The 15000-nt window shown below is 43.8% G+C and overlaps 1 protein-coding gene across 2 annotated transcripts in view; it reads right to left on the bottom strand.

Moving 5' to 3' along the window:
- Window positions 1-15000, bottom strand: part of LOC311062710 (phosphatidate phosphatase LPIN1-like) — a 30388-nt gene that overhangs the window by 13458 nt on the left and 1930 nt on the right. For both annotated transcript variants that reach the window (XM_084081921.1, XM_084081920.1), the window contains exons 2-4: window positions 4312-4515; window positions 3912-4007; window positions 1057-1346 (exon numbers count right to left, since the gene is read on the bottom strand). In XM_084081921.1, the coding sequence (XP_083938047.1) occupies window positions 1057-1346; window positions 3912-4007; window positions 4312-4515 (590 nt within the window). The remainder of the gene's footprint in view (window positions 1-1056; window positions 1347-3911; window positions 4008-4311; window positions 4516-15000) is intronic.

Genomic DNA, 15000 nt, shown 5'->3' with positions numbered 1-15000 from the left:
CCCAATCTGCAGCACAAAATGTAAAAGTTGTCTTTAAAATAAAATCTCATCCATTCCAATGGGGGGGGGGGGGGGAGAGAGAGAGAGAGAGAGAGAGAGAGAGAGAGAGAGAGAGAGAGAGAGAGAGAGAGAGAGAGATGCCTCCTTAACATTCCATTCAAGCAGGTCTTTTGTTTGCATAGCTGAGACCACTAATGGCCCTAAGGCTTGCTGCAGGGGGGGGGGGGGGGTCGTTCAGAGTATGGGAAAGGGGAAAGTATCCCCATTGGCTTAAAGGACAGCCAATCACGCAAATGTGTCGAATGCAAATCTGTAATGTGTCGAATGCAAATCTGTAATCTGTTGAAAGTAGGTCTGTCTCTTCCTAGACCAGCTTTGCAAACTGGTAAAAATCACCTATAGTGACATGGCCAAAATAAAGAATCAAGCAAAACAATATGTCTTCTCTGTCGGCCATCTTGCTTTGGCTCAGCGGTTCTCAAAGTGGGGTCCTTGAGGGAGTTCCAGGGGATCCCCAGCTAAATGATGGATAGTTAGGAACCAAATGGACCCTTATGGGTCTGTAACTCTGAGAGTGTACAAATGGAACCAAATGGACGCTTACGGGTCTGTAACTCTGAGAGTGTACAAATGGAACCAAATGGACCCTTACGGGTCTGTAACTCTGAGAGTGTACAAATGGAACCAAATGGACCCTTATGGCTCTGTAACTCTGAGAGTGTACAAATGGAACCAAATGGACCCTAACGGGTCCATTTGGTTCCATTTGTACACTCTCAGAGTTAAATTAACATTGATTTTACAATATAAATTGGGGTCCAAGAAAGAGATAGAAATGACACTAAATGGGGGTCCGTAGCCTAATAATGCATGTAAAACTGGGGGGTCCTAAAAATTAAAATGGTTGAGAATCACCGCTAGAGCCGTAAAAAATCTTCTCTTATGGGGGGTCCCTGGCATATCTTTTTCAAATGGGGGTCCGCGGGCTAATAAGTGTCAATTAAATTTGGGGGTCCTTGACATGACAAAAGTTTGAGAACCACTGGTTTATCTCACCTGCAGCCGTCCATCACGTCCTTGCCCTCATCAGAGCTGATGTCGATGGTGAACATGTCGTCGTCCTCAGAGTACTCCCCGCTCTCCTCCCGCCTCACGCTGCAGTCCGCACGCTGGGCCTTCCTCCTCCGCTTCCTCCTCTTCTTCATGCCCGGGCCGCCGGTGTCTCCTCCGCCCCCCCCGCTCCCCCCCGCGGGGCCCAGGCCCTGTGTGGCTCCGCCCATCATCATCATGAGGGCCCCCCCGTCCGAGCAGATGGGGGAGGTGGCCAGGTACGAGGGAACCACTTCCTGTTGAGACAGGAAGAAAAACAGGAAGTTCAAACCATAGATATAGAAACCTAGATACCACGTTGGCTGCTGCGGTTTGTTGGAGCGACCTGTATCGCGGTCGCCATTTTAGAAGGGGGCACGCTGCCACTCAAAGTGACTACTGGCCAATCACAGCGTGTTGACTATATTGGCCAATCACAGCGCGTCTAACTGACTAGTTGCTGCCTTTTAAAGGGTTAAGGGCTGGGTTTACGAAAAGACCCGCCCCTACCTGCCTCATTTGAAAATAGCCGATCTACAAGCTCTGTTAGATCTGCTATTTTCAGAAGATTTTTTCATACATGTGAAAATGTGTGAAACGGGACATTCTGCATGATGAGTACTTTCTACTTTTGGTACTTTGAGTACATTTTGATACCAATACTTTTCTACTTTTACTCAAGTAGATTTTGAATTCCGTACTTTTACTTGTAAGGGCCCACCAAAACATGGTTGTTGGCCTGTCTGGCGGCCGCCTGGGGGCCACGGGCCCCACTTTGAAACCCTGTGGTGTAGACTGTACTCCCACTGAAATTCTGCTCCACTATTATTGTTACGTTTTTTTCCCTTTCTTGGCCAGAAAGAAACACTCTGCCAGAAACTGTTCCCACAAACTCTATTTTTCCCTTCTGTGGAGAGAGATACAATAAATCAATGCAAAACAGGACATGCTGGCTAGTGCTCTCTCTCTCTCTGTGTGTGTGTGTGTGTGTGTGTGTGTGTGTGTGTGTGTGTGTGTGTGTGTGTGTGTGTGTGTGTGTGTGTGTGTGTGTGTGTGGGATTTCTGAGAAAGCAGTTCCTCATGCTCTCCTTCTAGGAAATAAATACATGATGGGGCCTGAAGGAGAGGAGAGGGTTAGCCTACTTTCATTGCAGGGGAGTGTTCATGTGTCTGTGTGTGTGTGTGTGTGTGTGTGTGTGTGTGTGTGTGTGTGTGTGTGTGTGTGTGTGTGTGTGTGTGTGTGTGTGTGTGTGTGTGTGTGTGTGTGTGTGTGTGTGTGTGTGTGTGTGTGTGTGTGTGTGTGTGTGTGTGTGTGTGTGTGTGTGTGAGTGAAAGAGAGAGAGAGATATATGTGCGGACCTGCTCACACATTCCCCATTAATCCATGCGGGTTCCTCTCATCTAAAACAATCAACATTCTCCACCAATGACTCATCTAACCTACACTAATGACTGTATGAGAGAGAGAGAGAGAGAGAGAGAGAGATAGAGATAGAGAGAGAGGGGGGGGGGCTATCTCGCGTGCCACTTTTCCATTATACCGCATATTTTATTATTTTACAACAACAGCAACAACCACACATAACATTCTATGCAATACGTAACGTTGCCCAAGATAGTCGGCTGTTTCAACGTTTACGTTTCTGCCGACCGGCTAAAATGTGAGAGATTTGGTGTGAGAGCAACAGCAGGGAAAACACAATGCAACACAATGTTGTACAATATTACTGTAGTGGGGGTCCCTGCTTTGTCTCTCTCTCTCAGCTAAGGGGTCCATGTGTCCTGAAAATCGTTCAAGACCCCCGCTCAAGTACGTTGCCATTTAGACCTGGAAAGCCTATAGTCTTCAATCTATGAAACATCTGTGTTATTTTAGATGTTACTATGTATATATAGTAACATGACTTTCCTTTTTTTCTTTTTTAATTACAAAAAAAAACATGTTTTTTTTTCCAGAAAACTTATGTTAAACTTAGGTTTAACCTTTCAGAAAATGATTTAGAAGGTGTTTTTAAAATTGTAAATGGGTGTAAATGGGTTATGTTCCTGTAAGGTTAACTAATTTTCGATCAATTACACACCCCATGAAGCCTTGAATTCATGGAGACTTTTCAGTTTTTGTCTCATTCCTAAGCCAATAATTTGATGACCAGCGGAAAGATGCTAATGTCTCCCATTAAGAGACACAAAGTTGACACTTTGTCCTGCCAGAGCCGCCGCCGGTCATCAAATTATTGGCTTAGGAACAAAAAAATCTCCATGAATTCAAGTCTCCATGAGGTGTGTAATCGATAAGAAAAAAAGTCATTTTGGGGGTGAACTATCCCTTTAAGATTTACGCAATTTTATACTGACAACATGTAATGTAGGTGAGAGGTGTAATCCAGGCTCTGCTAAACGCTTCATTCAGAACTCACTCTGCTTCAGAGAGGAATGCTGCTCAGCCGGGCCAAGAGCAAAACAAACCATGAGTGCCAAAACAAACCCTATGTGCCAAAACGAACCCTCTGTGCCAAAACAAACCCTATGTGCCAAAACGAACCCTCTGTGCCAAAACGAACACTATGTGCCAAAACGAACACTATGTGCCAAAACAAACCCTCCGGAATGTACACACTGTAGAACCTTGTTCAATCCACACTTTGGAACCTTTTTTCACTTATTTCAAAGCCCCCGTTTGATATGCATTCAGCCACGGACCCCCTTGATACTACTTGTTTACACGTCTTCAGTGTTAATTTAACTCTGCCGGTGCAAATGGAACCGAATTGAACCCTCGGGATGCTGGTTTTGAGCATAGATATGTCTATGGTTTTGCGTACCTCATCGTTTTCTGTTTCCTGGACGAAGAAAGCCTCTCCGTTTTCTCCCAGCTTCATGTGGAGATCCACTGGCTCCCCGTTGATCTCCATGTCCACCTGGAGATCCAGGAGAGACGAGATAAGACGAGGGGGAGACGTCACTGAGACTTGTTTTATCCTTTTAGCCTTGATGTCTTTCTGACTAATCAAGTATTCAATCAATCAAGTCCAAATCAGATTTGTGGCATTAGATTTGTTTTATATCAAGTTTGAACAGCATAAAAAACACATGGAAACAGATTTGTGTGAATCAGACAAAGACTGTGTGAGCTTATAAGAGTGTATGCGGATATTCAAACAAATTATTAATTTGCCCTGGGCTGCACTCTGACTGAACAAGGCCTTAAAGTATATGTTTTACCACTTTCTCCCGGGAGCGGAGGACGCCCATCTTGCCGAAGCGCACGTGGAACGGCGAGCACTGCAGGGAGCCGTCGGGCTGCCGGACCACGATGACGTCGATGCTGCCGGACAGCGTGGCCGGGTTGAGTCCCCGGTACAGCTCCTTCACCTGGACGAACACCTGGCCCGCCAGCTGGCCCACGTAGTTCATGGTCTGCCGGGTCTGGAGGAGGAGGAGCAGGGTGTGGATGTTAGAGACAAACGTATCGAGAAGGAGAGAAGCAGGAGGTGAGGATGTTAGAGACAAACGTAGAGAAGGAGTGAGGGAGAGTGAAGCAGAAAGATGATGGGGTTGGAGGTACGGGACAATTTATTTCATTCCCCCAGATTTGGCACAAACATGGGGATGAATTAATTATACTATAAAGCCATCGAAAAGTGTGACTCCCCATCCTCCTTCAAAACTAACATAAAAGAGCACAATTTACAACTGTCTTCTAGCTTGCCAAAATAAATGACCCCCCCACTGTTAACCTGTAAATATACTTTTACTGCTCCTAGTATTGATGATCTCTTGTATAGTACTGTATGTTTTTTTTTAATGTCTTGATGAATTGAATACAAAGGACCACAATGGAAAGCCCTTTTGTTATCCTTTTAACATTATTGTATAACTGTGCCTTTTGCAAACTGTTAATAAAGTATTCAATCAATCAAAATACGTTACTGAGAATTAAGGGAGAAAGAGGGAATAGTCTGGTGAGTAGAGCGTAGGGCTGGGTAACGTATCGATATCGTGAAATGAGACTATAAATATCCTCTGGGATTTTAACAACGTTTACAACAACAATCCCTTTCATGTTTTATTAGGTGTATTGTTGTTTCAACACCACCGGATCCCTCGATGACGCCTCCTATGACGAGCGAGGCTTTCCAGGAATGAGGTGTTTATGAGCACGGCATGTGCCTTCGCTCTGTCAATCACCCAGACCACTGACGTCTGTCTGTCTGACTGACTCTTCGCTCTGCGTTCAGTGGAACGGAGCCAAAGATAACTCACAGACACTGTCAGTGTGCGAGTTCAGACGACCCAAAAAAACAGTACGCCACAAGGCACGAATCAAAGTTCAGGAGGTTTATTTTCCAACTTAAACTTCCCATAAAATGGGGGCAGGCAAAACAAGGACTCAAAATACAGATGGCTTTCAGCCTAAGTACAGAACATAACACACTAACACTACCAGTGGCGTCCCCAGGATTTACATTTAGGGCAGGCGAGATTCTCCCCCCACCCCCGCCCCCCCTCTATTACCCCCAAAAAAGAAATTTCAACTCAATTGAAAATCGGCGATTGAAAACCGGTGACCAGTGGCCGTTTTCAAGATGTTTTGGCTATTATCTCTGGAACGGAAGGTCCAATCTGCTCAGTTCAAAGCTTGTTGGATGCGTGACTTTTGAGGACATTAAGCACGCAATGACACCTTTTCGGGTTATTTGTTTTTTTTAGGGGAGGCGAGATCTTAGTTGGGCAGGCGACCGCCTGACCTGCTTCTACAGTGGGTACGCCACTGCACTAAACGACGACATGACAACAAACTGAAGAAACAGGGGCATATATATAGACACAGGGGTCACAGGTGCAATCAACAGACAAATCAAGAGACGATAGGCCGAGGGACTAACAGGACACAGGAGGAGATAACTAATAATCACCAGGAGGTGAGACAAGGCAGGAGAACAGTAACTAGGCAGACAGGAAGGCACAGAACAATACTACAAAATAAAGGTACACAACATCGGGGCAAAAGGCAACAACAGAGTAACAGAAATACAATTGGAACGATACAACAGAACAATGGCCTAACCAGGCCTAAAGAACAGCCCTAAAGAGTCCAATACCATATAAGGGCAGTCAAGGGCTAAATAATAAAGTCAAAGTCCACGGCCCGAGGAGCGGACGGTCACAGTACGCTTGATCTTTCATCCACTAATGTCAGTAGCATGGAGCTAGCCACTTAAAGCTGCACTACAGCAGTTGTGTGAAGTAACTAAGTACATTTACTCAAGTACTGTACTTAGTTCAATTTTGAGGTACTTTTAATGTACTGGAGTATTGAGAGACAGCGAGCTCCATTTGCGACCGCGACGGGTCGCCTCGACTGGTGCCTGCTCGCTTCGACGGGTGGCTGTTTTTGGCGACGTTTCACCCGTGCGCCATGACGCACGGTATGGCTCCGCGGAGTACGGGCGCTCGTCGAGACACCGTCGCGTTTATTGCGACACGTCGGGACATTTGATCTCGTCGTGGCTTTTGAAGTTCTCGTCGGGGCTATAGCTAAGTGCGACGGCAACGCAAGGCGCGACGGAAAGAAGCCGTCGTCGCCGAAATCGTACTCGGTCGCGGCGAAATAGGGCCGACGGCGACGGGTCGCTTCGACGGGTGTGACTCGTCGCGACGTAAAGAATCCATCGTCGCCGAAATATTACTCCGTCGTGCCTAAATAATCCATCATCGCCATCCACAATGTAATTGTTTGCATCTGCCTTCCCTCCTTCCTAATATGTGTGTGTGCTTCCCCCCCTGCTACCCGACCCCCTCCCCCCCGACCCCCACCCGACCGAGGGGGTCGGGTGGGGGTCCCTGTGGACCTTTGGGGGTCCCTTTACGCATTGGGGTTCCCTTGGGGATCCCTTTACGCATGCCTTCATGTTCCCCGTGAATTATGGCTGCATTCCCGAAGTTAACTTTCCATTTGATTGCTTCCATTATTTTAATCCAATAACCATATGTTGCATCACATTTTATCGATTGATATAACTTCAATAACCTCCGGAAATAAGGAATTTGTTTGATTCGATTTTAACGTTTAATGATGGCCTATTGAAAACATAAGTGTTTTTGGAGACGCTTTTCTTTTACGCATGAGGGAGGGAGAGAGAGAGAGAGAGAGAGAGAGAGAGAGAGAGAGAGAGAGAGAGAGAGAGAGAGAGAGAGGGGGGGGGGGGGGGGGGGGAGAAAGAGAGAGCGGGGGGGGGGGGGGGGTCCCCGGGCGACCCCCTCCCCCCAACGCAATAGATAACACAGAAATCACACTATAGCTTACAATGCATTTACATTCAGCCGCTCATAGCTCATATCTGCTGCTTTGCGAAAGACGTATTCTGTCTGTCTGTCTGTCTGTCTGTCTGTCTGTCTGTCTATCTGTCTGTCAGCGCACGCAGACGCAGACATGTGCGTGTGACGCAAATTATAGTGAGACTTTTTTTTTAACTTATATAACAGCCTGGCTCTCTAATTTTTATTGACATACATTGACTTACTGTGTTTTTTATTTCTCCATACAGACTGTTTTCATCTGTTATTCTAATTAATGTTTACGTTTTCCATTGAACTATTCAGCACCGAAATAAATTACTCATCCATTCATTAATGCATTCATTCATTCATTCTTTCATTCAATTTACTGCTTTAAGGAAATTATGTCTGTAGCCATGAATGGGATTGTTGCAATGTGTGGTTATGTTGATTATATGTTTGGTCAATGAAATGAATGCGCTGTCATTGCTATGGATGCTTGATTTGACGGGGCCTGATTAATTCATAAACGTCACCTGTTTGGCACACACAGTGAGAGAGGGTACACCCTAAGTACGCCATGTAATGATGTACAGTAGGCTACATGTAAGCTACAGTATGTTGTGTAAAAAATATGCACTATCTCAGGTTTTTCATAACCATCCCCGCCCGCCCTGCACGGAGTCCATTCAGAGAGAGAGAGAGAGAGAGAGAGGGAGAGAGAGAGAGAGAGAGAGAGAGAGAGAGAGAGAGAGAGAGAGAGAGAGAGAGAGAGAGAGAGAGAGAGAGAGAGAGAGAGAGAGAGAAAGAGAGGGGGGGGGGCAGAGGGAGAGAGGGAGAGAGAGAGAGAGAGAGAGAGAGAGAGAGAGAGAGAAGAGAGAGAGAGAGAAAGGAGAGGGAGGGGGGGTGTGTGTGTGTGTGTGCGCGCTGCGCGCGTCTGTGTGGACGGCCGCGAATGGCTAGATTAACTTTCCATGTCGGGGGGAAACAGACAATGCGCCTCCATTAATACAAAAGTCAACAAACAACTTAAATCCCTTTCATCCACCTCCTTTAAAGGCCACTGCAGTGGCTGTAGTTTTCGACTGTTTCAACGGAACATTCTCTCTCTCTCTCTCTCTCTCTCTCATCCTCTCTCTCTCTCTCTCTCCCTATTTTTATTATCTTTAAATGTGTTTTATTTTTTCATCTTTATTTGCAAAACCTTTTCTGTGAAAGCACAACATTATAAACCTATATTTGCTATATAAAAAACATTTGAAGAATAAATAAAAAATACTATTAAACATTGTGACCATTATCATTTTTTATACTAATAGTTTGTGAAGTAATGTGAAATGTGTTTGTGAAATAATAATAATAATAATAATAATAATAATAATAATATAATAATAATAATAATAATAATAATAATAATAATAATAATAATAATAATAATAAATAATAATAATAAGGGTAATAATAATAATAATAATAATAATAATAATAATAATAAAGACTCAAGATGTGATTCAATAAGTTATGACACCTGAGGGGTCGTTATACAAGCACACATCATTAAGAGTTATTATTATGGGGGGGGGGGGTCAATTTTCAGTATTTACTTCTACTCCATCTCAGAGGCAAATATTATACTTTTTACTCCACTACAATTATTTGAAAACTTTATTTACTAGTTACTTTGCATTTATAGATTATTATATTAAACCATACATTAACCACTTAATGTATTAACCACTTACTTTATATATAGGCTATTTGAAAATAGCAGATCTACAAGCTCACATCGCTTCACATTGATGCTTTGTGAGCTTGTAGATCTGTTATTTTTCAAAAGATAAATCCATTCAATATCTGGTACCCCCAGCCTCCCTTACTGTGTAATATGGAATCAGGGTTGTGTGTGTAGCCTACTCACTCAGGCCAAACCATTCTCTCACACTGCACGGTCAATTTTGATGTTCATACAGTAGCCTACTGTCCATACCCTTTTCGGTATATGCGTTGTACGCTGATTTGCTCATTGGTTATTGTAAAAATTGGGATTCAGAACACGCGCGCGCCCGCACAAACACACACACACACACACACACACACACACACACACACACACACACACACACACACACACACACACACACACACACACACACACACACACACACACACGTGCGCTCAGTCATTTCATTCTGCATGGGGCGAAGCCCGTTGATCATTCAATTGTAGATTCATAAGCAGGCTATTAAGCCTACTATTGAACCTGATCTCTCTCTCTCTCTCTCTCTCTCTCTCTCTCTCTCTCTCTCTCTCTCTCTCTCTCTCTTCTCTCTCTCTCTCTCTCTCTCTCTCTCTCTCTCTCTCTCTGAATGGACTCCGTGCAGGGCGGGCGGGCTGGTTATGAAAAACCTGAGCCACGCAAAGGCCACTGAACTGATAGTGCATATTTTTTTACACAACATACTGTAGCTTACATGTAGCCTACTGTACATCATTACATGGCGTACTTAGGGTGTACCCTCTCTCACTGGGTGTGCCAAACAGGTGACGTTTATGAATTAATCAGGCCCGTCAATCAAGCATCCATAGCACCAGTGACAGCGCATTCATTTCATTGACCAAACATATTGGGTGCGTTCGGATATTACGCACCGGAGCACACTCGCCTATTAGTTTGTATTGGCCAGTGCGCTCAGTGCTGTATTTTCAAACGCACCCTATAATCAACATAACCACACATTGCAACAATCCCATTCATGGCTCCTACAGGCATAATTTCCTTAAAGCAGTAAATTGAATGAAAGAATGAATGAATGAATGCATTAATGAATGGATGAGTAATTTATTTCGGTGCTGAATAGTTCAATGGAAAACTTAAACATTAATTAGAATAACAGATGAAGGGAGTCTGTAGGGAGAAATAAAAAACACAATAAGTGAATGTTTGTCAATAAAACTAGAAAGCCAGGCTGTTATATAAGTTAAAAAAAAGTCTCACTATAATTTGCGTCACACGCACATGTCTGCGTCTGCGTGCGCTGACAGACAGACAGACAGACAGACAGACAGACAGACAGACAGAATACGTCTTTCGCAAAGCAGCAGATATGAGCTAGTATATGAGCGGCTGAATGTAAATGCATTGTAGGCTATAGTGTGATTTCTGTGTTATCTATTGCGTTGGGGGGGGGGGGGGGGGGGGGGTCGCCCGGGGACCCCCCCCCCCCCCCCCCCGCTCTCTCTTTCTCTCTCTCTCCCCCCCCCCCCTCTCTCTCTCTCTCTCCCTCTCTCTCATGCGTAAAAAAAGCGTCTCCAAAAACACTTATGTTTTCAATAGGCCACCATTAAACGATAAAATCGAATCAAACAAATTCCTTATTTCCGGAGGTTATTGAAGTTATATCAATCGATAAAATGTGATGCAACATATGGTTATTGGATTAAAATAATGGAAGCAATCAAATGGAAAGTTAACTTCGGGAATGCAGCCATAATTCACGGGGAACATGAAGGCATGCGTAAAGGGATCCCCAAGGGAACCCCAATGCGTAAAGGGACCCCCAAAGGTCCACAGGGACCCCCACCCGACCCCCTCGTCGGGTGGGGGTCGGGGGGGAGGGGGTCGGGTAGCAGGGGGGGAAGCACACACATATTAGGAAGGAGGGAAGGCAGATGCAAACAATTACATTGTGGATGGCGATGATGGATTATTTAGGCACGACGGAGTAATATTTCGGCGACGATGGATTCTTTACGTCGCGACGAGTCACACCCGTCGAAGCGACCAGTTGCCGTCGGCCCTATTTCGCCGCGACCGAGTAAGATTTCGGCGACGACGGCTTCTTTCCGTCGCGCCTTGCGTTGCCGTCGCACTTAGCTATAGCCCCGACGAGAACTCAAAAGCCACGACGAGATCAAATGTCCCGACGTGTCGCAATAAACGCGACGGTGTCTCGACGAGCGCCCGTACTCCGCGGAGCCATACCGTGCGTCATGGCGCACGGGTGAAACGTCGCCAAAAACAGCCACCCGTCGAAGCGAGCAGGCACCAGTCGAGGCGACCCGTCGCGGTCGCAAATGGAGCTCGCCCCTCCTGGGAGTATTTCCAATATTCATTACTTTTAGTTCTACACCATTACATCTCAGAGGCAAATACTGCCCTTTTACTCCACTACAATTATTTGAAACCTTTTGTTACTAGCTACTAGATTTTGATGATTATTACAAAACATACATTAGCCACATTCCGCCTTATATACTTCGGCTATTTGAAAATAGCAGATCTACAAGCTCGCGACGTGTTGTGAGCTTGTAGATCTGCTATTTTAAAATGATATTTTATGTCATTTGAAAAGTTGTGAAATGTCACATTCTGCAAAATGATAACTTTCTACTTTTGGTACTTTAAGTACATTTTGACACCAATACTGCCATACTTCTACTCAAGTAATTTTTTTATTCCGGACTTTTACTTTGACTTCTACATTGCAGTATTGATACTTCTACTTGAGTAAAACATTTGCGTACTTTTCCCACCACTGCACTACAGTATGTTTGGAAATAGCTGTTTAAAAGCTCACAACTTGATGCCCAAAATAGCGATGGCAGGTTTTAAAGTGATTTTCAATACAGCGCTCAAAGCTTAGCTTCATGCCACTGGGTCTGTGTGTGTGGCCTATATCCACAGTGACCTTCCCAGCCTCCTCCAGCGGTTCATCCCGGTAACCCGACCCGCCCTCTGAACCACCTCTCCCAGCAACCCGAGACTCCCCGGGGTCAAGGGGCTCTAGACCAATCAGCACGCACCTCCCAAAGCTGGTGCCACATCGTGCCATGTGGCATTGATTGGCATGTGAAAGTCAATTTACTCAAGTACTGTACTTAAGTAATAGTTTTGGTATTTTTTACTTTACTTGAGTGTTTCCAATTTTCAGTACTTTTACTTCTACTCCACTACATCTCAGAAACAATACTGTACTTTTACTCCACTACATTTATTTGAAAACATTACTTACTGGTTACTCTGTAGATTTTGATTATTATTACAAAAGATTCATTATCCACTTCAGCCCTATATACATTTCGTCCATTTATTTGAAGATCTACAAGCAGATCTACAAGCTCACAAATATGTCGCGATGCGACGCATTTGTGAGCTTGTTGATCTGCTATTTTCAAAAGATGTTTATACATTTGAAAACCTGAAATGGGACATTCTGTATAATAAGTACTTTTACTTTTGGCACTTCGAGTACATTTTGCCAATACTTTTGTACTTTTACGCAAGTAAGTACACTTTTAATTCCGGACTTGTAACAGGGTATTTTTACGTTGCAGTATTGTATAGTTTTACTTAAGTAAAGAATGCGAGTACTTTTCCCACCACTGTCTGGGTGGGTCATTGTGTGAATTCTTGCTTGGAGGATACTGTTGCACTGCACCAGAAGTGACAGCTGGCCCAACACTAATAGGCCTAATAGTTTTAGCTACAATTACAATTCACGTGTTAGGCATTTAGCAGACACTCTTATACATGTACAAGTATGAGATCTCGCACCTTGCTTATAAGTGTGAAATCAGATCAGAGCAAGCAGAGTAAACATGAGCTCTAGTCCAGGGGACTTCAACGTTTTCAGGCCAAGGACCCCCTAGCTGAGAGAGAGATGAAGCAGGGACCCCCTCCTCTATATTGTCTAAAATTGTGTTTCAGATAAACGTTTGCTGCTCTTTTTTCCCTGTATAACGCTTTGCCAAAAATAGCAGATCTACAAGCTCACAACGCTTCGCAGCGCGAGGCGTTGTGAGCTTGTAGATCTGCTATTTTTGGCTAAAGTTCTCCTCAGAAAAGGGATATTAGCTAGGATTCAAGTGGTTAAGGTAAAATCATAACCCAAAGATTTGGCGGACCTCCTGTAGTAACTCTGAGGACCCCCTAGGGGCCCCGGACCCCCTGTTGAAGACCCCTGCTCTAGTCAATAAATAAAATAGTCACATACTAAGAAGAGTGCAGAGAGTGCCACAAAGAAACTAGGATGCTACTGTAGGTAAACAATGAACCTAGCATCTATCTAAACATCATGCTATCTAAATAAGATACCTGCATGGATGGCGTTCTATATGTTTTGCCATCTATCGATCAATGTCATTCATATCCACTGTCAGAACTCAGAACCATTAGAAGTGTCATTAATATTGATTGATTGATTGATGTACTTTATTTAGTAAGACATGAGAACAGTACATGAGGCTTAAATGTATAGTTCACCCCCCAAAAAAATCGCTTAGTCACCCATGGCAATCTGGGAACCCGTGTCTGAATCTGTTCTTGAGAGACTTGATCTTTTTATAATATCTTTTTGTTTTTGTCTCATTCCTAAGCTAATAATTTGATGACCAGCGGACCGGTAGGCAGCGGTTCCGATAGGAGACATAAAGGAGACTCTTTGTGTCTCCTACCGGAACCACTGCTGGTCATGAAATTATTGGTTTAAGTAAAAATATCCACAAATCCATGGGGTGACTAATCGATAGGAAAAAAAGTCATTTTGGGGGTGAACTATCCCTTTAACAATAAAAGTACACGTAAGCAATTAAAAGGTGAACTAAATTCACACCATGTGAGTCAAAGTCTGTAATCAGATAAACTGGCATACTGTAGTCACTACTAAACACTATGGTGTATATACCCTGCCATGTCCTGGGGCTGTACTGTGCCACTTAGCCCTGTCCTATTGGATAGAACTAGTACAGTGCTGTGTTGATTTTGTCAGCAAATTTTGATTTAGTTTTAGTCATAGTCTTTTGAATCAAATTCCATTTAGTCATATTTTAGTCATCTGAAATGTTTTAATTTTTGTCTAGTTTTAGTCGACTAAATATCATTAGATTATAGTCGACTAAATCTACAGTTGATTTAGTCGACTAAAATATATTTTTCCGGTGCCTTGATGGCGTCGTAATGGCTGATTTTACACATGTTTGCTTGCTGAAAATAGCCGATCTACAAGCTCACAACGCGTCGCAGCGCGACGCGTTGTGAGCTTGTAGATCTGCTATTTTCCGAGCGCAACACCCGAGCGCAACCGAATATAAAATGACTTCCCTCACTAACATTTTAGTCTAGTTTTTATTTGTTGACAAAATTGTCAATATATTTAGTCATAGTTTTAGTCATTAAAGCTTAGTTTTATTTAGTTTTTATTTAGTTTTCGTCAGTGAAAAATGGTAGTCGACGAGCATTTTTCATCTTAGTTTTAGTCGACAAAATCAACACTGGTACAGTGCTGCTATGACTCAGCTAAGAAGACCTCACTATAACACCAAGAAAGGCCTTTGAAAGTGAAGCATTAATCATAGCAGGAACAGACTGGGATGTTTTGCTCTGACTGTTACTAAGGATAAGGATAATTCCTTTTAACAGGTCGTTCATGAAAGTCCTTGCGGTCTTACTGATGACATTGTTCAGCAGTGGTGGGAAAGTTACTCAGAAAGTGTTATAAGTTATTCTTCATTCATTACTCCTTTGAAAAGTTATAATAATACTTTATTACAGGGGTCTTCAACAGGGGGTCCGGGACCCCTAGGGGGTCCTCAGAGTTACTACAGGGGGTCCGCCAAATCTTTGTGTGATATGAT

Source organism: Gymnoscopelus microlampas, assembly GCF_963454915.1.
Source record: "Gymnoscopelus microlampas genome assembly, chromosome: 16".
In the NCBI taxonomy this organism is placed as follows: Eukaryota; Metazoa; Chordata; class Actinopteri; order Myctophiformes; family Myctophidae; genus Gymnoscopelus; species Gymnoscopelus microlampas.
This window is presented reverse-complemented; position numbering and strand designations above follow the sequence as displayed.